Consider the following 22,298-nt stretch of genomic DNA (forward strand, 5'->3'; position numbering starts at 1 on the left):
ACATTTTGGGCTTTTGATTTATTTTGAACAAAAGTGACAGGTGACACTGGCTGCAGTAGCAAAAGGCATAATTATGCATGAAATAATTGGCCACTAGGGGGGGGCTTTGTTCTCCTTGTAAGTAAAACAAACAAATTCCAGGATGGATCATTAGCTTATAATGCCAGCCATAGATGCCAGCTGCATGGATTTCAAAATATATCAAACAATCCAGCCCCTTTACAATGAAAAAAAGCTTTTATACAAACCCTACAAGTGACAGGTGTGCCCATGACTGATGGAGTCCATAATTAATGCCTCCAGAATCTGGAGGAGGTTGCTTTTATGTAATGATGTGGGAGACTCCTTGACCTGGAGCAAGCTGAGTACCAGCGATCTAACCACACCACTCCACTCACCTGACTCTCAATCATCTCCCACAGCATCATTATCACCACCCATGCACCTCATGGTTTCAAAGCAAGACAAAGAAATTGCTTCCAACGAGTCCTCAACCAGTAGGTATAACCAGTCCTCAACCAATGCATTTCATCCCATTTTTGCTTTGTGCTTCCTTATGACTTTGCAAGTGAGATCTTACCAGATTACTTTCATATTTGAAGTAGGCTAGTAAATCGAAAAAGATATAGGTAGACCTATAGTGACTATATTTTTATGGTTTTGCCATAAAGGTATAAAGGTTCATCAGGTCATGTTTTTTTTCCAACTGCCATTAGCTCATGTCAACACATTAGGGGTGTAATCCTCATGTATGAACAAACCATAAACCTCCTGGCCAAGGTACTGTATGTTTGATGTTTCCTTTTTTCATGTTTGCTGTAACATTCAGCGCCTTTGATATTTGCACAGTCGTTATAGAAAATAAAATGCATTGCACTGTAGACAATAGACAACCAATTCTGATTTGTGATTTAATGATTTCAGATGCTTGTATCAATTTGTCCTACAGTTGTTCCTGTTCCGGTTTAACCTTTTCAAAGAAGGACAAAAAGAGTGAACCAGGTAAACGTTTAGGATCTTAAATTGACCTGACATTTCTATGAATTGAATTAATTTTTTTTCCCACCCTTTCCCTAGAAAAGCCAGAGGTAGGTCAATTCACTTGTTTTTCAATACAAGAGCACTGTTTAGAAGCAGTCTACCAAAATATATTGTTCTCCTGTATTTTGTAGAAATACAGAGAGGGATAAGAGAAAGGAACGGTGAGGAAGGGAAAATGAAAAAATGCTATAAATACACTGATGTTATATTGAATACAAATTCTAAATCTAATCTAGTAGCAGAATGGATTTTCTGAAAATAAACAGATTAGTGAAACCACTTGCTTTGATTTTCAGGGGAAGAAGGAGAAGAAAAAACATGGTAAAGTGTAGCAGGGGAACACTGAAGTACATTGAATAATAATTCCTCTTTTATCTGTTGTAAACCCTGACATTATCACACTCAATGTGTATGTAATGTTTACATATTATTATTAAAAACTATTCACATCCTCATGAACCTGACTGGTTTAGTTGTTTATTTCACAAGAACATATCTGCAAATCACTCAGACATTGTAATGTTACATAAATATAGAACAAGTGAACATCAAAAGACTTACAGTATACAGCCATGCAAGGTTTCAAAGAGCAGCAGACAGTGATTGTATGAAGAACTGAGGACATTAGAGAGGGTAGATTGGGCTGTGAATTACAGCAAGATAAACTATAAGTCCAGCTGTTCAGAGAGCAGTGTGTGCCAGATGGCTTGGCTCCTGTATCAGAGGAGATTTCTTTTGCACTCAGGATGTTCATAAACCGAAGCTGTAGTTCATTCTATTACTGTTGGATTTCAGCCTAATTTACACCCTCTATTGAGACTCTCCAATGTACCCTCCAAATTAGCCTACTTCAGAGAAGTGTAATTCATTGAGTACTGTATGTACGAGTGAGTTCATTTCATAGTTTCACCGTCCATTTCATAATGCAGCAAATATACTGTAATCCTGTTTCTTATACAGTATGAATCCTGATCTTCCAAGGGCACTACAAATGTTTATACACAGACAATCAAATAACTGTATAGTACACGCAAAGACCTGTGTCAAGAAATGGGAGACTGTCATATAACATATTTTAAGAAACGAAAAGAAGAAGACCATATCAGACTATTCCATCACTCTCCAGGGTAATAACCGGCTCCATCATCTCTTCTTTGAGCTGATCGAGAGCAGCCTTCATGACGGCCCGAACCACATAGCATGCTGTCTCTAGTAGAAGGACCTCTCTTTGCAGAGGGTCACAATCATACAAATCACAATTATGTTCAGCATGAAGGGCACCATAATGTATTGTGCCAGAAATAATATTTAATGAGCTGCTCAGTTCACTAGGGAATAATTGGCCATTGTCATGAGACATGTCACATTCCAAACTCATATCTTCTTGAATGTCATTCTCATTTGTAAATATGTTTGGTATGTTTACATTTTGCCCCAGAGCAAAATCATTTGAGGAAACACGTCTGTCAACATGAATCTCCTCGATCTGACTCTCCTCAAATAATCCATTTCCTCCTGTTGTCTCTTGATCGGTGTGCTTCTCCAGAAGCGGATACGGGTCCAGCAGTGTCGCCTTAGCCTCCGTCCGACCATCTTCAAGACACTTTGGAGGTTCCTCCATCTCTTCCACCTGGGGGGTTTCAGGGGCGGTCGCTGTGTCTTTGACCTGCCTAACCTCTGATGCCATAGCACTCACATCCACACTCACCGTCAGTGTCTCAGTACGATGGCCTTTGGGCTCTCTGACCACACCCTCGGCAGTGTCATTGGCGTGTCTATTAGCCAGCACAATCGTCTCCTCCTCAATGTATTCCTGACTCTCTCCTATGCGCTCCTGGAAGAAAGGAGAAGGCTTCTTGGCTCGGCTCCTCCAGAGAGCTCCCATCCGTTCCGTGAGAGAGAGAGCTTCACAGATATCTTGCAGAGAAGTATCTCGTCCCAATGGTTTGGCTTTAGAATTGCCCCTGGGAGATGTAAGGAGTCTTTTGAAGATTCTCCAGGTTCTGACGTTGCATCTTTGACTCCTTTCCACAATAGAGTCATGGTTTGGAGAATCGTTCTGGTGCTGGTGTTCCTCTCTGGCTGAACTACTGTTGACCACGTCGGGTTGGACAGTTAGTTCGACAGAGTCTCTGGTTAGCTTGTTGAAAATGGTATGATTTTCATCTCCACCACGGTCATCCTTCTCGCATGCTTTCTTCCTACATCTCCTAAGAGATGGAGGGAAAAAGCATCTCCAACCTTCAAGTCTCTTCTGTCTTTTGTGCTTCTGGTCTGAGTGGTCAGCGTCCACATTGCGTTGTTCTATGGAGGATGACATGGTTGCTTTGATGGCGCTGTCAAGAGTTACCTCCTCGTTACAACCTGGAGGTCTCTGAGGGCTCTCTGTGGTAGACTGCAGTGGTAGAACTTCAGTGATTGTTTCTTGACAACTTACCCTCACAACCTCTTTTGTGGCTTTGCTGACCCTCAACCCCTTCAAAATGTCCCCCCTGCTCTCTATGTCACCCCTGTTCTTCCATTGGCCAAGTAGGAGTCTTGGAGGACCAATCAGCCTTCTCCTCAGCCCCACTTTAGCTTGACTGCGTCTAATCGTAGACTCTTTGACGGACATGCTTGATTTATAATTATTTATGCCTTCAGTTGTTTTCTCCTTCCTCACAGATGAGGCTGTCAAAGCATCACAATTGTGGTCCTGTGGAGAAAATGCACACATTACCTCAAAAGTACAAAACAACTTTTGTGCGCATACTGCACATAGCCTAGTCACACATCCTACAACCAGCAGACATTTGCAGGGTGATTCACAAAGGAAGTGATGCATTCTCTTCCAAACATTAAAAAGGGGAAAATATTGTCTAATTTTACAGGACACAAATCCGTTTCAGACAGTTCTATGGTGTGTTTATCAGCTGCGTGTGTATCGCCAGTTGCAAATTAGACCGACCCACATAGATATATCAAAATAATTTCAAGGTTTACTGCCTATTTAATTTTAACCCAGCCTAACCTACATCAAATTTGCTCAAAATTTAAAATATCCTCAAACTTAAATCTTGAGCAAATTATTTTAATTCATTTTATAGTATAATAATTTAAAAGGCGACTATTTGCTGTTCTACTTACATGTCCAAAAGATTTCCCCTCAAATCAGCGAGCCTCATATGACTGTCAACGCGCGCGCCTCCTCATCTCATAGTCGCGTGTCCAGCGGAGCACGTGATCCACGGTTCCCTAGCAGGTCTCCTAGCGACGCACTGATTGACAGGTCGCACATTGAAGAATATCTTTGCCTACCACACTCTCCAGTTGGTCAAAAGGAATTGGTTAACGGAAAATATCTTGAAAAGGATCTTGTAATATTTATATATACTTATATTTCTGTGGGCTGTGTCCGCATATTTCACCAGCTTGCCATGACTTTTCTCCCTGAGTTCATGTCGCAGTAGCATACGAAATAGATAGCCTAAAGCAACATTCTTTATTTCAACTGAGGTTGTTTCGTCTCCAGATTAGGCTACATGAAAACAGCTATATGTCTAATAACTGTTTATTATGTGGGTTGCGAATCAGAGACTCAGCAGGTGGCCTTCTCCTAATGAGGTCTTCTGCTGCTTGGCTCACACATTCATACAACACCCACACATAGACTAACCATATACAACACAGACTAGCCCTATACAACACCCACACAGTTACCCTATACACTAGCCTACCAGCTGAGTTCAAAAAGAAGGGTAGGGCAGAGGAGGCAGTTATTTATATAACTCATGCTAAGGGAGGATACACTCAAACCCACACAAGTTCTACGACATGGGAAAATCACGTTTCCATTACATGTCAATTCCAATTTCTACCCTATACTGCAAAATCACTCAGTTCAACTTTACACACCTAACAGACTATGACAAGAGCCATTTCATCAATGACCAGACACACACACACTCAGTTTAAAAGGCTTACATTGTTTTATTTTCTGTTAGTCAGAAAGTTATTTTTATTGACACTTACATTTTACATACTTAGTGTACAGTATATGAATGTTAAAACAGTTGTCGGATCTCCCAAAAGGACACAGTTAGAATCAATCTTTAGGCCACAAAGATAGTCACAGAACACAGGCTGTGTTGGATTCAAGGCACAGTTCTACGACAGTACACATCCATGGCCTTACAGACCATTCAGAGGTTGAATGCCCGTTGGGAAATCCCAGTACCTGCTTGAATTGCATCATTCAAACTGTACATCCACTACCAGGCTAAGAGCTTTGCAAGGAGGGGGTTTTATGTGCAGCTAGGTGTTCATGAAAGGAATGTAAACAGGATGTTTCCCCCACGCTGAAAATCGAATAGTCAGTCAGTCTCTGGGGATCAAACCATCCTCTAATTAATTAACCTTCTTAATTGCCTCCGATGGCCATGCAGGCAGAGCAAATGACAGACGTCAGTGAGAAATACAGGACATTATTGACAGTTGGGAGGACGGCGCTTCCAGTTATTGCAGCATCACATCATTAAGGCTCAGTAGGGGGCTGCAGACAGGCTCAGTGGGCTCTGCAGGTGGGAGGACAGAAAAACAGCAAATTAACCACATTTAAAATCATAACGTACTAAAGGGTTTGTCTACAAGTAAAATGTATCTTATTATTAATTATTATTATCATTAATATTATTACCATTATTATTGTTATTATTATCATCATCATCATCATTATTATTATTATTATTACATACCAGTCAGGGGTGATGCCCCTCTTAGAAGAGCCCATTGACCTGCTCAGTCTCAGGGTCCAGGTCTATGTCATAGAAACAGGGTCTTGTTGGCAGCCCTGGAATTGTGGGCATCTGCAATGGTGGAAAAAATAAGGCATAAAATAACATGACTTAGAAACTTTTGGCTGACACAGACACTGATGACACATGAGTATTCAAGCTGCCATCTGTTCCGTGTCAAACTGGAACCGAGCGTGTTCGTTCACGTGTTTACCGTGCCAACCAGAGGGAAGAGGAAGCCTGCGCCCACGCTGGCACGGATGTCTCTGATGGGCAGGACGAAGCCCGTGGGCACGCCCTTCTTGTCTGCCTCGTGAGAGAGAGACAGGTGGGTCTTTGCCATGCATATGGGCAAGTTCCCAAAGCCCTGGAGGAAAGCAAATACAACTTTTTAGCAAGCAAACTGATTACAGTAACTTTAAATATTCAAAACAAGAGTGAGAACAATTCCCTCTTAAAGGAGTAGTAAAGGGAAATGCATGTTTAAGGTTACTTATGATCATATACAATGGTTCAGATCAAAACGTTGACAAAACTAGCACTTCTGAGAAAGTCTGATAATTGCTCTACCACTGTTTTGGTCATGCAATGGATGTGGGTGGGCATCTTGAAAAATCTTTCTAAAACATGTTAAACTCTCGATTTCAAAGACAAGAAACTCACCGAGGTGTTAGTTGGTGTTCTGACATATAATTCAGCATAAAGTAAGATTCTAGTTCATCTGGAAAGGCTTTTTTAAATATTTAGCATAGAACTATTTAGTCGCAGCACATAGTGTGTAAACTTCCGCAAACTAGGTAGCCTAGCAACATAAACAATAACAATAGCTACCGTAAGTAGTTCCGCTTCCTGAATCCCCTCTGCGGATTGACACATCTACAACGGTCGCTTCAATACAAGTCAATGGATTTCATAAAATGATCAATAAAACTCTTTGATGTCAGAACACCAACGGACACCAATTACCCCCTCGGTGAGCTTCTTGTCTTTGAAATCGAGTTTGGAAAAACGTTTTGATCTGAACCATTATATATGATCATAAGTAACCTTAAAACAGGGCTAAACATGCATTTTCCCTTCACTACTCCTAAATAATCCTCTCCAGCTTTCACCTTTCAATCCAAGAGCATGCCAAATGTCTTAGGTGGAAGACAGCAGATAAACAAGTTCTACAACAAAACACACATAGAAAGAAACATCTCCAGTAAATCCCCCCCCCTCTCCCCATCTCCTACCTGTTTGGTGTAGAGCTCCACCTTGTGCTGGGCGTCGGGCAGCAACTCGATGTCATCAGCCCCATAGATCTTCTGAGCAATGATTCTGATCTTATCAGCGATGGGAAGCTGGAGAGGATTCAGACACATACAAACATATGAACTGTCTTCACACCAATGTACAAATCAAATACAAGGCAGCAACTCTGTACTGTGCATGTTCAACTCCATTATTAGTAGTCTCCACTTGGAAGGTCTCAGAAGGGGGATTGCACGGCAGTAGCTCTTCAGTACAGAGCCTGACCGGTGCACTGGAGAGGAGAATGGAGCTATTTCACAGTGCCCAGCCCCACCCCAGGGGGCCAGCCTCGGAGAGCCCCACCCCAGGGGGCCAGCCTCGGGGAGCTCCACCCCTGTCACACGCTGTCTGATGAGAGTGGATTCAAATGGAAAATGATGATGCTCTGTATCGAGACGTACAGGACGACTGCAATTAAATGAGTGAATCAGAGAGGAGTGGATGGCCGATTGATGGTTGGTCACACACAGATGAGATGACGGGGTGTTTTGAAATATAATAATCACTTTGGATAACGCAAAATACCCATGTTGGATGGGGGAAAATGTTTGAGGTGTTGTGAGCTGTAAATAAATTAGTTAAAGAAATGCCAGACACTAGTAATTAAGGGTTAAGCTGTCCTTACCTCCACATCATAAAGGAACTTGAAGTTGCTGGGAGCCTCAGAGGCCCTTTGGACAGCCTGTCCCAGAGCCACTGCACCAGCGCCCCCTTCAGCCCAGTGAGAGCAGCGCACAGCGTCAAACGCCCCAGCAGCCTTGGCCAAGCTACAGATCAGGCTCAGCTCAGACTCGGTGTCCGTCCTGCAGTCAGGGTCAAACAGGGTCAAGGGTTAAACAAGAAACATACTCGCTGGTTACAGAGTTCTAGCTTGCTATAGAAATCATCCTAAATTGGCACATTCTTCATCCTCCCATTTCTACTTTCACCGAAACCAACCTGAGGAGATGCAATTTAACAATCTTTAACTCTAGCCTCTAGCCACCTACTTGAAAGCATTGACAGCCACGACCACAGGCACCCCAAAGGCTTGGGCGTTCTCCACCTGCTTCCTCATGTTACTGCAGCCCTTTTCCAGAAGCTCAAGATTCTGCAAAGGGGGAGGGTCACACAGACGATATAAATGGTGGATAGCACACACTAAAAGGATATCTACCTAGGTTTAACTACCTAGTAGCCATGTTTCCATCCACTTGTCAATCGAATTGTGTGAGGATCGCTAAAAATATGAATGCGAATAAAGCCGGTGAACGTGCGTTTCCATCTAGAGCTTTAAATCGGATAAAGCATTTATCACAAAAGACTTTTATCGAACAAGAGAAAATCCGATGAGATAGACAGTACAAACGTTTTGTCGATTTTCATGACTTTTAATCGAATTTTACTGTTTCCATAAGGCATTTTTAATTCGATATAACTTAATTCGCATAAAACGTGTGGATGGAAACATGGCTAGTGACTCAGGAGAGAGACAGCAGTCGTCTATGCAGGTTCACGTTCACATGCCGCTGGCATGGATTGGAATTAATCCTCACTGTTCCATGTCAACGCAAGGAGCCTGTATCCTAATTGCACTGCATTATAGATGGGGTTGTGAAGTTCAGACCAGCTAATTAAATCAGATGACAGTTTAACCAGGTCAAAATTCATCGCTCATAAGAAGAGATTCTCAAAAATATCAGTGGTGCTGGGAGTAGATCCCCTTAGATGTGAGCATTTTAAAATAATCAGGACACGATATGTTGATGACAAATTAAAGGAGAGAAAAGTGTGCGTGGGAGTAGGCAATTATTTATTTCAAAAGGCATAGCTCACCTTGAAATATCACACTCAGGTCCCTGATGCATGCGCAGCAAAGCTCACCATGAACAAACATATTATCATAAAGAGGAAGTGAGAGTGAGCGGATATGGTCGGGGGTGCGGGTGGCGTCTTACCTCCTCCACATATTCTTGAGGCAGGGGCATCCCAGCAGTGACCTGGAGCCAACAGAACACCAAAATCAGGAGGCGTTACAAATAATTCCCTAAACCAAGTGAGAATTGCTGCAATAATCCACCATCCATCCCAACCCGAGGAAACTAAGCCAATTGTTTGTGGGAGGAAACAGAGCAGAATATGAATGAGCTCTTCCTGTGTGACCGCCACACTGCAGGAAATGTAATTACATTCGCAGCGGTGTTCATGCATTCATTGAAAGAGGATATGATCTATAGCAGTTATGTGTGACATTAAATGTAACGTGAACAATTTCAAGGCTGATCTGACGATTATAATTCACTGCAGTGAGGCATGGCTGAGGCAGAGGGCAAAAAATCCTCCTTGGAAGAATTTTTCCTCCATCCTTTGAAACGTGTCCATTTACGTCAATGTGGACTGCTTTGAACAAGCTGTACTGAAAGAGCTTTACAAATGCGAGACTCAGTACTGCTATCGTTCTAAACCGAGGGTGTTAGGGATAGATATGAGGTAGGCAGTAAACTCTGCGTTCACTCACGACTGGCCCGCCTCCGTGCATCTTCAGGGCTCGAACCGTGGCCACCAGCACCACCACATGGGGCCGCAGGCCAGAGTAGCGGCACTTAATGTTGAAGAATTTCTCCATGCCGATGTCAGCGCCGAAACCAGCCTCCGTCACTGTCGTAGGAGGGGTTAACAAAGATGCATAATGAGAGACAGAGTTCAGGCGCAACACCCCCACATCAACATTAATGGGACGTCCCAATTATTTTTTGCTAATTTGAACATATACTGTACGATGAGAAAAAAGTATACAATTACATGTTCAGTCAATTTATCATAATATTTACTATGGCAAGGAGTCACATTTCTCCGTTTCACTGTAGCGTTAGCACAGCTAACATTAGCCTCTAATGTTATTGACATTCCAAATAAGTCATTGAAGACAAACAAAAAGAGATTTTAATAGTTACTTTTCAATAGTTCCCACTTAGAAATGTCAATGTGAACCCAGATAGACCCAGTCGAAGAGAAGCTCTAATACTCTCACCTACGAAGCCCTCTGGGCCAACCAGCTTCAGGGCAATCTTGTCTGCCAGGATAGAGGAGTTGCCGTGGGCGATGTTAGCAAAGGGTCCGGCGTGGACAAACACAGGGGTCCCCTGTAGGGACAAGTATACCCATCAGTGAAACACATCCAATGCTTGCCTCTTATGAACAACAAATTAATCAGTATTGTCTTTTTTTCACTGGACACCAGAGGGTTTTAAATATGTAGGAAAAAATATTACACCATATTTAGATAATCTGTTCAAAGGTCCACTCTAACATTTATCTGGGATTTATCTGGGATTGGGATTGGAAAGAATAGAAGAATACATGTTATAAGAATTAATGTTCTCCCAAGATTGAATTTTCTCTTCCAAATGTTACTTATCTGCAGTAGGGCTGACCCTATTCAGTCGGCTGGTCGACTGTTTGGTCAATGGGCTGTTGGTCGACCGAGATTTGTTTTGGTCAGTAGAATAATCCATTCTGGATGCTGTGTCCTGTCTTCACTCTTAACATAACTAGGCCTATTGTATGTTCTTGAACTCATTAGAAGTCCTTGGCCTATTGTTACTCATGTGTCATTCAGTTAAAGTTATAAAACATGAGGCAAGCAGTGTGCATATAGTTGTATTTATTCAAACAAATTGGGTGTGTCATATACCAATTTATTTATTTGTATTTATATTATTTGACCTGCCGACCCTACGATCACTGGACGACCCGCTCTACCTCCTGAGCCTCAGCCGCCCCCCTATAGGACACCGGTATGTCGGGAGGCGGGACTGACCAGGAGTCCTGATACTATTGGCTCACAAGCCTTGCTAGATGCCTTGCTAAATGACTAGTCCACATTGAAATCTTGACTATTACACCTTTAAATTTCGACCAATCAGAAAATCTGACGACTGTTAGTCGACCAAGATTTGTTTTAGTTGGGGACAGCAGTAATGTAAATCATTTAATGCTGTTATGTTTGTAGTTTCATTCTTTTGTGATTGCTGACCACTGCGCACTTTTTCAGAAAAAAAAGTTAAGCTGCAGTGCTAACCTGGTGGCAATCTCTCCACTCTCTCGCTCACTCTCGCTCTCTCTCACTCTCACACTCGCTCTTTCTCTCTCACTCACGCTCTCTCGCTCTCTCACTCGCTCTATAAGGACACACACTCGCTCTCTCACACTCTCTCACTCGCTCTCTCACACTCTCTCTCACACTCGCTCAAACTCTCTCACTCGCTCTCACGCTCGCTCTTTCTCTCACTCACTCTCTCTCACTCTCTCTCTCACTCACTCTCTCACTCACTCACTCTCTCACTCACTCTCTCACTCTCTCTCTCTCACTCTCTCTCACTCTCTCACTCTCTCACTCTCTCTCACTCTCTCTCACTCTCTCTCACTCTCTCTCACTCTCTCTCACTCACTCTCTCTAAGGCCACACACTCTCTCTCTCTCTCGCTCTCTCGCTCTCTCGCTCTCACTGCAGTCAAATTTAGGCTTGGGAAGCTGTGGGCTTCAAATGATCTGTACATTGGGCACAGGCCAACAGGCTACGTTGCGTTCCCATTCTGCTTAAGCTAAGGATTAGCTACCGAACCTCTAAACAGCCACAAGCGTGCGCTATCTGTTTTCACCAGGCAGTGCATGACAGCCTCAATCACCCCCCCCCCCCACACACACACACCCCCACACAGAATGTTTAAATCTTCCCATGCTGCCGTTATCCCCTCCTCAGCAGCCAAAACAGCTCGACCCTGAGGGCCCCCCAATGCCGCGGTCCACGCACCTCCAGAGTCTGCATCAGGTTGGGCTTGATGGCGTCCCTCATCAGGACGGTCAGGGCTCCACTCACACCCTGCCGAAAAGAGGACCCCCAGAGTTAGAACTAACCACCAGCGACTGTTATGGTGCGTTTGTTTATAACTGGGAGGTTGCAAATTGCGACTTGCTACTAGGAATGATTAAATAAAACGCCGCATTAACTCGCACTTCCTCGTCGCAAATGTTTCTCAGCCCCCAGTTGCCGGCTGATGTCAATAGCATATCATATCATCATCATATCATTCGCTATAGCTCGAATGCACACAGGTCGGAGGTAGGTATTTTGCTACTTGCGAATTGCCACGTCCGAACACAAACGAACGCACCATTAGACCTCTCACTGATAGGCTTCAATAGACTACCCTGTCTAAATGAAAGATTCATACATAATAGCTAGCAAGTAGTCCCAACTACAACCTATAGTATATCTAACAGTGTGTGTGAAATATCTATACAGTATATATATATATATATATATATATATATATATATAGAGCCACAGACCAGGTCCTCGGTGGTAATTGGCTGTCCACTGCGGCTGGTGGCCACCACCATCTTGGCGAGGCGTTGGCGCATGTCCTCCAGGCTGCTGGTCAGGGCCAGGACTGCCATGATCTCACTGGCCACCGTGATGTCAAACTGGGCCTGGAGGAGGAGGGGAGGGCAGGTTCAGGTTTAGCTCTAGGCTTTAACAACAACAAAAAGTTAGTGGCGAGATAGATTGAAAATACATTTCAAAAACGGTAAATTTCAGGACCCAAGGGAGGATTATAAGGCCACACACGACCCACACATTTCAAAGCAACACGGCATACAGATGCGATTACGGGGGTCGCTGGAGGAAAGTGTTCCCTGCATTTCTCCCATCCAAGCCGTCCTCCTCCAGGGGCAGCCAGGAGCAGTGGGCAGCCATCGTTCAAGTCCAAGTGCTCAGTCCAGGTAAATGGTAAATGGACTGCACTTATATAGCGCTTTTCCACCTTAGCAGTACTCAAAGCGCTTTACAATGGCCTCTCATTTACCCATTCTCACACACATTCACACACCAATGGCGGTAGCTGCCATGCAAGGTGCTAAATAAGAATTTGTTCATAATGGCTGTTGGTTAAATAAAGGTCAAATTAAAAACTTCATTAAAAATCGTCACATACCTCCCTAGTGTATCCCTTCTCAGTTGGTGCTTGGCCAATGGTGATCTTCCTCAGGAAGCGATCGTTGGTGTCCAGCACTGAAAAACAAAAGCTCATTATAATCATCCTGATTTCATTAATATCACATAACGACCTTAGGCTGGCCAGGAGGGGGGGGTCCCAGCCAGGGGGGGGGGGGGGTGGAGGGGGCCTCGGCCAGCAGGGGGGAGGGGGGTAGAGGGGGCCCCAGCCAGGAGGGGGCCTCGGCCAGCAGGGGGGAGGGGTAGAGGGGGCCCCGGCCAGGAGGGGGGGGGGGGGGGGGGGTGGAGGGGGCCTCAGCCAGCAGGGGGAGGGGTAGAGGGGGCCTCGGCCAGTAGGGTGGAGGGGTAGAGGGGGCACCTCGATGCCAGGTGATGCTGGAGGGGTCCATGTCCAGCCGGGCGAAGCGGGTGATCTCCTCCTCGGTCAGCGTGCTGGGGTCCGTCTTCTCAATGCCCAGTCTCTACAGAGAGCCCACACAGGAGAACATGTGGTCAAAAATATACATGCGTTATATCTGCGCGGGACAGCGAGTGAACAATACGATTGCTGGGAGGTCAATGTGAATATTCTAATGTACGCAGGTAAGATGCGGCGCCGTTACCTTCAGTCTGTTGATCTGGATGGGACAGAATTTCCTCTGGCCGCCGCTCATGGGGACCAGTCGGTTATACAAAGCCTGAGGGAGAGGATCAGAACCTGATTGGTTCAGCCAGGTAGGTCACACATAGGAATTTGCTTTAGACTGTTTGTGCATAACAATAATAGACAACCATAGACAAGGTGCAAGGACAAGAGAGGACAGGGCAAAATACAATAGTAGAGAGAAGGGAGACAATGAAAAATTATAAATTAAATAGATTTGTCTATACATGATAATCCAGGATTTAGTAGAATGATGTCCTGCATTAAAGAGAGGAGAGGAAGACGGGGTGTCTTGCCTTGTCGGTCTGCGTGGCTTCGTGGAACATGCGTGCGTCGATGGCCGCCGCCACCAAGTTGTTGGCGGCCGTGATGGCGTGGATGTCACCGGTGAGGTGGAGATTGAACTGGAACCACAGTGAAAGGTGTATGGTTTAACAGGGCTGTGTGGTTTAACAGGGCTGTGTGTACATACCAGCACTTTCGTATTGTTCACGTTGGGAACAGCAATGCAATACCTCCTCCATGGGAATGACTTGGGAATATCCCCCTCCAGCAGCACCACCTGGGGACAGAAGGTTCCGGAGCTCAGCTTTGTCACACGCGTTCAGACCTGGACTTCACCCATCACTAGCCAACTGTCAGTAGGGCTGGGTTTTAAAAAAATCGATTCATCGATTCTGAATCAAATGATTCAGAATCGATTCATGAATCCCAAAATCGATCTTTTATTTAATGAATGAATGAATAAATGAATAGTTCATTAATTCATACAATGATTCATTCATTCATTTTTGGAAATCAGTATCGATACCCAGCCCTAGTATTGATGTGTTGCATAACTTGGCAGTCAGCAAAAAAAAAACAGGTTTTAGTCACACTAACCAAATTGATATTGAATCGAATCAAATCGTGATAAGGTTCAGAATCGATTGTGAATCGGAATCGAATCGATTGTGAATCGGAATCGAATCGATTGTGAATCGGAATCGAATCGACTCTTGAAATTCGAATGGATACCCAGCCCTAACTGTCAGTGTTCACCTTTGATCCCGAAGGTGGGGCCCTGGGAGGGTTGGCGGACGCAGGCGAAGACGTTGAGCTTCATGTGGGCGCCCAGGGCCTGGACCAGACCGATGGTGGTGGTGCTCTTCCCCTCGCCCAGAGGAGTGGGCGTGATCCTAAAGAGGACACAAAAATGTTTTACTGGCATACTGAGTCTACACTGTTGTGGCACATGCAAACCAAAGGCTTATAAATGAATAATCGTAATAATAATAATAATAAAAATAATAATAATAATAGTAAAAATAAAATAAAAAACTGATCAAAATGGTAAATGGACTGCACTTACATAGTGCTTTCCAAAGTGCTTTCCAATGAAGGCTATTCATTCACCCATTCACACACACACCAATGGCGGCAGCTACCATGCAAGGTGCTAGCCTGCTCATTGGGAGCAATTAAAGGTTCAGTGTCTTGCCCAAGGACACTTCATGTCGTTAGTAGGAGCTGAGATTCGAACCGTCGACCCTACGATCACTGGATGACCCGTTCTACCTCCTGAGCTACAGCCGCCCCTATAAATAACTAGACACAGAATGAAACGCAGAGGGATGGACGTTCAAAGAGCGTACCCAGTGACCACCACGTATTTCCCATCAGGCTGTGCCTGCAGGCGCTTGATGATGCTGAGCTGCACCTTGGCCTTGGTCTTGCCGTAGAGCTCCACTTCGTCAGACAGCAGGCCCACCTCCCTGGCCAGACGGTCAATGTGCTTGGGAACGCAGGAGCGCGAGATCACAATGTCACTTGAAGGGGCAGACCAGACCAGACGATCACAGATTAATGAGCAAAAAGGAGAGCTGCAACTGAAACTGAAGCTCAAGTCTCTGCGTGAGTGAGGGGAGTACAAGTAAGATGGCGAGAAGACTAGGAACAGATTCACAGCAGAGGAGGAGGGTGGGTGACAGTGACAGAGGGTGGGTGACGGTGACAGAACCGACCTTGGCACAGGATTCTGGAGGTTGAGTTTGGTGTAGGAGATGTTCCACTTCCCTGGCTGGTGGGTTTCCAAGAAGCGCTTGGCACTCAGAACCGTGTTCTACAGATGAGGACACACGCGCACACACACACACGCGCGCGCGCGCACGCACGCACACACACACGCGCACACACGCGCACACACACAAGCTTTGATTAAACATTCAGGTCACAAATTGAACAGAAGATTAATCCTGTAATCCCCTTCTATATGAGAATAGAATACAATAGGAGTCATGAAAATTCTATTATAACTGGAACAAATGAGCAAAGGGAAGAAAACGCTCCACATCCAGTAAACCAAGTCTTCCATTTGCCATATTGAGAACTCTGAGAAAGCAGATCTATCTGGATGATGATGACAAGGCTACAGGCCCCAAAAGTGTCCGTCTTACACCACCACCACTTCCCAGCAAACACGCAACGTCAGGGAGACGTTCAGATCTTGTATTAATAACGTCCGTCGGTCCAGAACCCCATTTGTACGTCTGCTGGACCCCTCAATATTCAAACGTCGGGCTTGGACCCCTCTAAGACGTCTGTGGACGTGCAGAACAGGTTCAATATCTGAACGTTAATAAAAAAAACATTTATTCTGGCTCCTAATTGGATGTCTTTGGACGTCCGAAAAAGACAAAAAAGACGTCTAAAAGATGTCTTTTAGACGTGTCTTTGCTCAGTGGGTTGGTACTGCCGTGTTCCCTCGCTACCTGCATGAGCATGGCTACAGTCATGGGCCCCACTCCTCCAGGGACCGGGGTGATGAAGCCAGCCTGCTCCTTGGCTGAGGCGTACTGGACGTCCCCAACCACACGCTTCCCACTGGGCCTGGTCTCGTCTGACAGAGGGAAGAGCCGTAAAGCACCAGGATTAGCCTTCGTCACAGTTCTGAAAGCTAATTTCGAAGAGACGAGTCCGCTTCGTGGTGATCATCATCATCATCAACTTTATTTAGCAGACTTGAGTCCACAAATCACATACTATTAAAACACCACATACCAGTATTCCCAGATTTGGGATGTATATCTCACAATGCTATTCCAGGGATTAGACAGAAGCTGTATAACACAATTCTGCGACCCATTCAGAGGGCAAATTAATTTGATTTGCTTTGCTGAATTTGAATTGATTTAACCTGGAATGTGATTGATACCACAGTCGATGACTACAGCTCCTTTCTTCACCCACTCGCCCTTCACCATCTCTGCTTTCCCGATGCCAACAACCAAGATGTCCGCTTTCCCCACCTGCAGAGAAACGGGAGGGCGTCAACTCACTGAAGTAGCTGTACTTCTGTGTCATGCTCTGTTTGTGACCTGTTCTACACACGTTATTAACACACGTTATTAACACATGCATAATCAACTGTCCATGCAGCATAAGGCGTGTATTGAAATACAACTGACCTGTAGGTTCATAGACATATGACGTGTATAAAATGCATGTAATGAGTATGTGAGCGTTCTGTGGGTGAGATGATGTCCTCGGCAGGGACTGGGGTGGGGGGGGAGTGGTTACCTCGTCAGCGAGGTCAGTTGTCTTTGAGTGACAGGTGGTCACGGTAGCATGGTTCCACAGCAGCAGGTCATGCATGGGCGCGCCCACGATCTTACTGCGGCCGAGAACCACCGCCTTCTTCCCTGCCACAGACACACCTGCACACCGGACCAGGGGTGCGTTCAAATTCAGCGAACATAGCGAACGTTAGCGAACTATTTTCCGTTAGCTTTGTGTTCGCCGCAAACGTTTGCTAACAGAAGCTAACAGTCTGGAGAGGTAGTTCGCCAGTAACGGAACGAGGATCACAATGAACCCAGGCTTACTGGAGATGTGCTCCCAGATGGGGATTGTTTTGATTTCAGTCACAAAACCCTAGACTCTACCAGTGGCCGGTTCACTAGATGGGAAGCAACACTGTAGCAGTGGAACAATATCGAATATCTCATCATCAAAAAAATAATCAATAACAAAAGATGCCGCAGCAAGTACTGTCTTCTTGAAGCCATTTGATGTGTAGACTAATTGTATTTTGGAACATTGTTGCGTTTAAGCGAACTATTTGAAACGTTAATTAAAAGCTGTTCAAATGTGACCGTTTGGAGAAATCATGTTTGCGACGAATGCTCGCCTCTGTTAGCTGAATTTGAACGCAACCCTGGTGTCGACTGTTCCAATTCATTCAGATACCAGTGAACACCACTACTTCCGTCTGTAGCTTCTGCACCCACCGGTCTGTCTGATGAGCTCCATGCAGCCGTTCGGTGTGCAGGGGATAAAGCAGTCGCCCAGGTCGCCACGAGACAGCTTCCCCGCGTTGATGCTAGTCAGACTGGGAACACACACACACACACACACACCACACACATTTTTATAGCAATCTAAAGATGGCAAAATCTAGCCTACTTCCTAGACATAATTGCAGCTTTTTACAGCACAATGCCTTCTGCCTGTCCGCCATTACGTCATTGTACCTCCCAACATTAGCTACGCAAGAGTAGGACCTTCTGGGCCAATCATTACTCTTCTGAGTCTGTGCCAAAAATGTATGGGCCCTTCATCAGCGTTCTCAGCGCAATTAAGCGGCTGTGTTTTAGCCAAGCGGAGGCGCATCAGAGAAGCTGGTTCACTGGTCTGACAGTGGGCCCAGAGAAAACAACACAACAACTGAGCTTTCTAAACTGGAACCAAAGACTCAGAACAGCCTTTATACAGAAATCAACCCTGCATACTTCTCATTGTCGTATAACAAAGTCTTCTGATTGGTGGGAATGAAAGCTCAATGATTTACATTAGTGAGATACTGTAGACATACACAGAAACAAACTTCAAACAAATCTTTCTGTGCTTTTATGACACTTAAATGAAACAAAGTTCATTTATTGGTCAGTAGTCAGTCTGAGTGCTCTGCTCACCCATCCACGTCCTTCTCCGGGGCCACAGCGTTGGTGACCTTCTCCGTGTCTATTTTGTGGATGGAGTCCAGGGGCAGTTGGACGATGAGTCCGTGGACCGAGGAGTTCTCATTGACCTCCGTGATGCTGTGCAGGACCTATTGGAAGAGAGCAGTGTGAGTATGACAGAAGAAAAAAATAAATAAATACACACACACACACACACACAACACACACACAACACACACACACACACCTCTTCCTCTGTGGTGGTCTTGGGGAGCCTCAGGTGTGTGGCGTTTATCCCGATCTAGTCACAGGAGAAACAGGGCTTAGATGCAAAGAATCACAGTGCATCAAAAGGAAGGAGAATGGAATGTATGAGTGCGTATGTATTCTGATATCATATTTAACTGAAGGTATTGAATTTCAATATCACATCAAAATGTCCAACCATTACCTCAGCGGCAGCTTTCAGTTTCATGCTTATGTAGAGGTTTGAATCATCTCTGTCCCCCACCTATAAAACAAACAATAAATCCCTTCCAATTCATTCCGGTCATAATCAGTCGAGATAGTGAGTAGCCGATACGTTGTGTCTTTCATAGTTCTTATAGGACGTGTATTAAATTAGCATCTATCTAGTGAAGTAAACAATGCAAAGATGTATACATCTAGTCCCTGAGCCGATTCTCCTCTTCACTCGGTGGAAGGATACAAAAATATCCACTTACACAGCAAGCAGCCCAAATTCATGATCACGTCAAGGACACAAAAAATACCAAATCCTTACCTGCTGACCATCTGAACAAACAGGTCATGAGGAAACACATTATGCAGAATGAGACAATGTGTCTGAAAATAGCAAGATCAGCCTAATGCGGAGTCCTGAAAAAAAGTTTCCCCCTTTTACTGACCTGAAGCACAACCAGACCCGGTCGGAAGTTGGGGTCCTTCATTTTCATCTCCTCCACATCCTTCTTCAGCCTCTCCCTCACCTGCCTGGAAACACGAGGAGAACAGCAGCAGCTCGGTCAAACAGGAAGTGACATCAATCAACTGTTCAATAGTCACCGTTCCAGGATAGAAACCTGACGGATCTTACAGGGATCTCCTGTTCCCAGAAACCCCAGAGGTCATCACGGACCTGGAGTTATCTTATCGTGGGAGAGGACTTTATGTAGCCTAGCTCAAGAAAACATGTAGCCATGAAACTAGATTGGCATCACTTAGTGTAGCAATGTCCATTGAAATCCATATGGCCCTGCTCAACCAGATCCTCGGGGTCTGGGTGGGGGGGCATTTCAGAAGCGTTGGCCTCATCTATGCTGTTTTTTCTTCTTCTTGCAACTATTCATAATAGTGTGGGAGCAGAGTGATAGGCTGGTCCACATCTAGCAGGGAGGGTGAACCGCAGCCAAAGGCTCATAGTAAATGTATTCAACCAACCAGTCTTTATAATGTGAGTAATGACAGATTTGATTGCCTGTGAAAAAAAACAATCTGTGCTCTTTAACACCCTCAGCTATAACTTTCCAAGCATGTAGTTAGTATTCTTCCCCTATTTGCACATTTAATCAGTCGTTTCAAATCTACTGGTGCCTTGTTGATCTTTTTCCTATTATGCAACAGTCCCACAAAGAGCGAGAGGCTTAGGCAATTCAAAAGGTTTCCACACAATAAACAGGCCTAAGCTAATCCTCATGTCACATGATGAATGGAAATATATTGGTGATAAGAGTGATTCTTTAATTAATGATGTAATTTCAAAATACTGCCCAGTCATTCACATGCAGTGGGTATACTCTTTATTAAAGTCTGTCCATCCTCTGGCTGAGGTCCACACATAGCATTCTCCATCAAGGCCAAGTAAAGAGTGGCACGCTTTACTCGTGCGTCATGTGAGAACCATTGCCTGCCAACACAGTGCAGCATGTCTGTGATTAGCTCATATATTCTTAGTCTACAGTGAGTGACACAGTGGCCTTTTCTTTTCCCACCAAGTGTGAGAATTTTTGAGTGAAACAACTCACAACACATCAATTAAAAGCTACTGCACCAAACTTGATACGCAGTACGAAATGACATGTAATTCTTCTATCACGTTTTCAAAAGACTGACATATTGATAAAGACATTCTGCTGAGGAAGTCTCCAGACAAAAAGGAAAGCCTCTTTTCAGACCATAATCATTTCAGGGTCAACTGGATCTGATGGCCTAATCGTGTTCACACAATAATGGGAGACTTATCTATGTCTTCACTGATCACCCTAGGCCAAATTCCCAAGAGTAAAGTACATCAAACAGCAGTTGTACTCTGACCAAGGTCATGGTGTCATCTCTGTAGTTATTCTGCAACATATTGGCTTCATTGCTGGCAAAACACTACACCTACTGTCGCCAATGACCCAATCTGCACAAAGGTCACTCATGCAACCACTCTTGTAATCCAGACAGACACACACACACACACACCTCAATCTCTCATGCACGAACACATAAGACACCACGTGCACACACCCAGAGTAGTTTGACATCTTAAACATACTATGATGACATTGAGAGCTTTCGTTCAACTTCTGAGATGATGGAGGAAGCCAAAATCTCACTGATAAAAAGATACAAGTATGGGACGTGGCATGGGCCTAATAGACACTGAGGGACAGAGTTAAGAAAGCAGGGCAGTCATCTCGTGACAATCATGTGCTGTTAAATTACATTTAATGCATCAAATCGGCTGCTAGCATTGAAACGTATGCAATTTAACTGAAACCTCACAAAAATGATTCTAGTTCATAAACATGTTATAGATGATTTCCCTCCACTTGAGGTCACTATGCAAAAGCAAGGGCAAAGATCACACTGAATTGCACAATATAACTACAAAGCAAGTTGAGGGTAGCTCGTTGGCTACAACTATCATGGGATCATCGTCATACAAAGCTAGCTAACCAGTATCTTATCAACCAGCTCCTTTCAATAACTAATCATTGACTTGAACTCGATACAAACTTCAATCTAAAATGCAGCAGATGTACCAACGATGACTGGATAAGCTGTTTTGGTGCACGTGGCTGTCGCTCCCACGGCTGCTAAAAAATATGTGCACAACAAGGTACAAATTAAATTTAGCTAGGTAGTTAAATAAGTAAATATAGGAATTTATAGCTAGCTAACGTTATCTAACTACATCCAATTAGTGCAAAACCAGCAAGTAAGTTTGCTAACTTAGTTGACATGCATGCAGACGAGCATGCAGTCAAGTAGTAGTGCTGTGCTGGACGTTGCAAGAGAGTAACAGCAACAAAAACACTTACGCCGAAACCTCTTTCCCACTGATGATTTGGGCTGACATCGTTGAGCCTTGTTCACGTTTTTACTTGTCAGTTCGCACGGTCTACAACTGAAGACTCCAGCAAGTTGAGGAGTAGTTCACTGACTTCAAACAGTGATAGGATACGACCAATGAGTAGTACTATAAGGTAGTACATTCATCCAATAGGATCACATACACCACACCTCCCCCACGTGGACGGGGGTGCACGTTGCTGGAGAGATTTTTTGGGACGCCAGGAGGGGGCGCTGTTGCTGGAGAGATCCTTTTGGACGCCAGGAGGGGG

General features: G+C 44.6%; 1 protein-coding gene across 1 annotated transcript; it reads right to left on the reverse strand.

The window, feature by feature from the left end:
* Window positions 1-5,003: 5,003 nt before the first annotated feature.
* Window positions 5,004-22,116, reverse strand: mthfd1b (methylenetetrahydrofolate dehydrogenase (NADP+ dependent) 1b). Its single transcript, XM_084438486.1, has 28 exons — window positions 21,996-22,116; window positions 19,596-19,680; window positions 19,139-19,198; window positions 18,935-18,988; window positions 18,700-18,836; window positions 18,016-18,116; window positions 17,306-17,442; window positions 16,923-17,034; window positions 16,498-16,625; window positions 15,751-15,848; window positions 15,382-15,555; window positions 14,789-14,925; window positions 14,263-14,309; window positions 14,044-14,151; window positions 13,707-13,781; window positions 13,463-13,565; window positions 13,085-13,161; window positions 12,438-12,578; window positions 11,899-11,967; window positions 10,117-10,228; window positions 9,604-9,743; window positions 9,044-9,085; window positions 8,096-8,196; window positions 7,732-7,909; window positions 7,049-7,156; window positions 6,028-6,180; window positions 5,775-5,885; window positions 5,004-5,594 (listed from the first exon to the last, which is right to left on the reverse strand). Exons 1-27 carry the CDS (start codon window positions 22,031-22,033, stop codon window positions 5,796-5,798), a joined length of 2,805 nt encoding a protein of 934 aa, XP_084294612.1. The 5' UTR covers window positions 22,034-22,116; the 3' UTR covers window positions 5,004-5,594; window positions 5,775-5,795.
* Window positions 22,117-22,298: the final 182 nt, after the last annotated feature.

The sequence above is a fragment of the Borostomias antarcticus genome (assembly GCF_949987555.1).
Source record: "Borostomias antarcticus genome assembly, chromosome: 5".
Lineage (NCBI taxonomy): Eukaryota > Metazoa > Chordata > Actinopteri > Stomiiformes > Stomiidae > Borostomias > Borostomias antarcticus.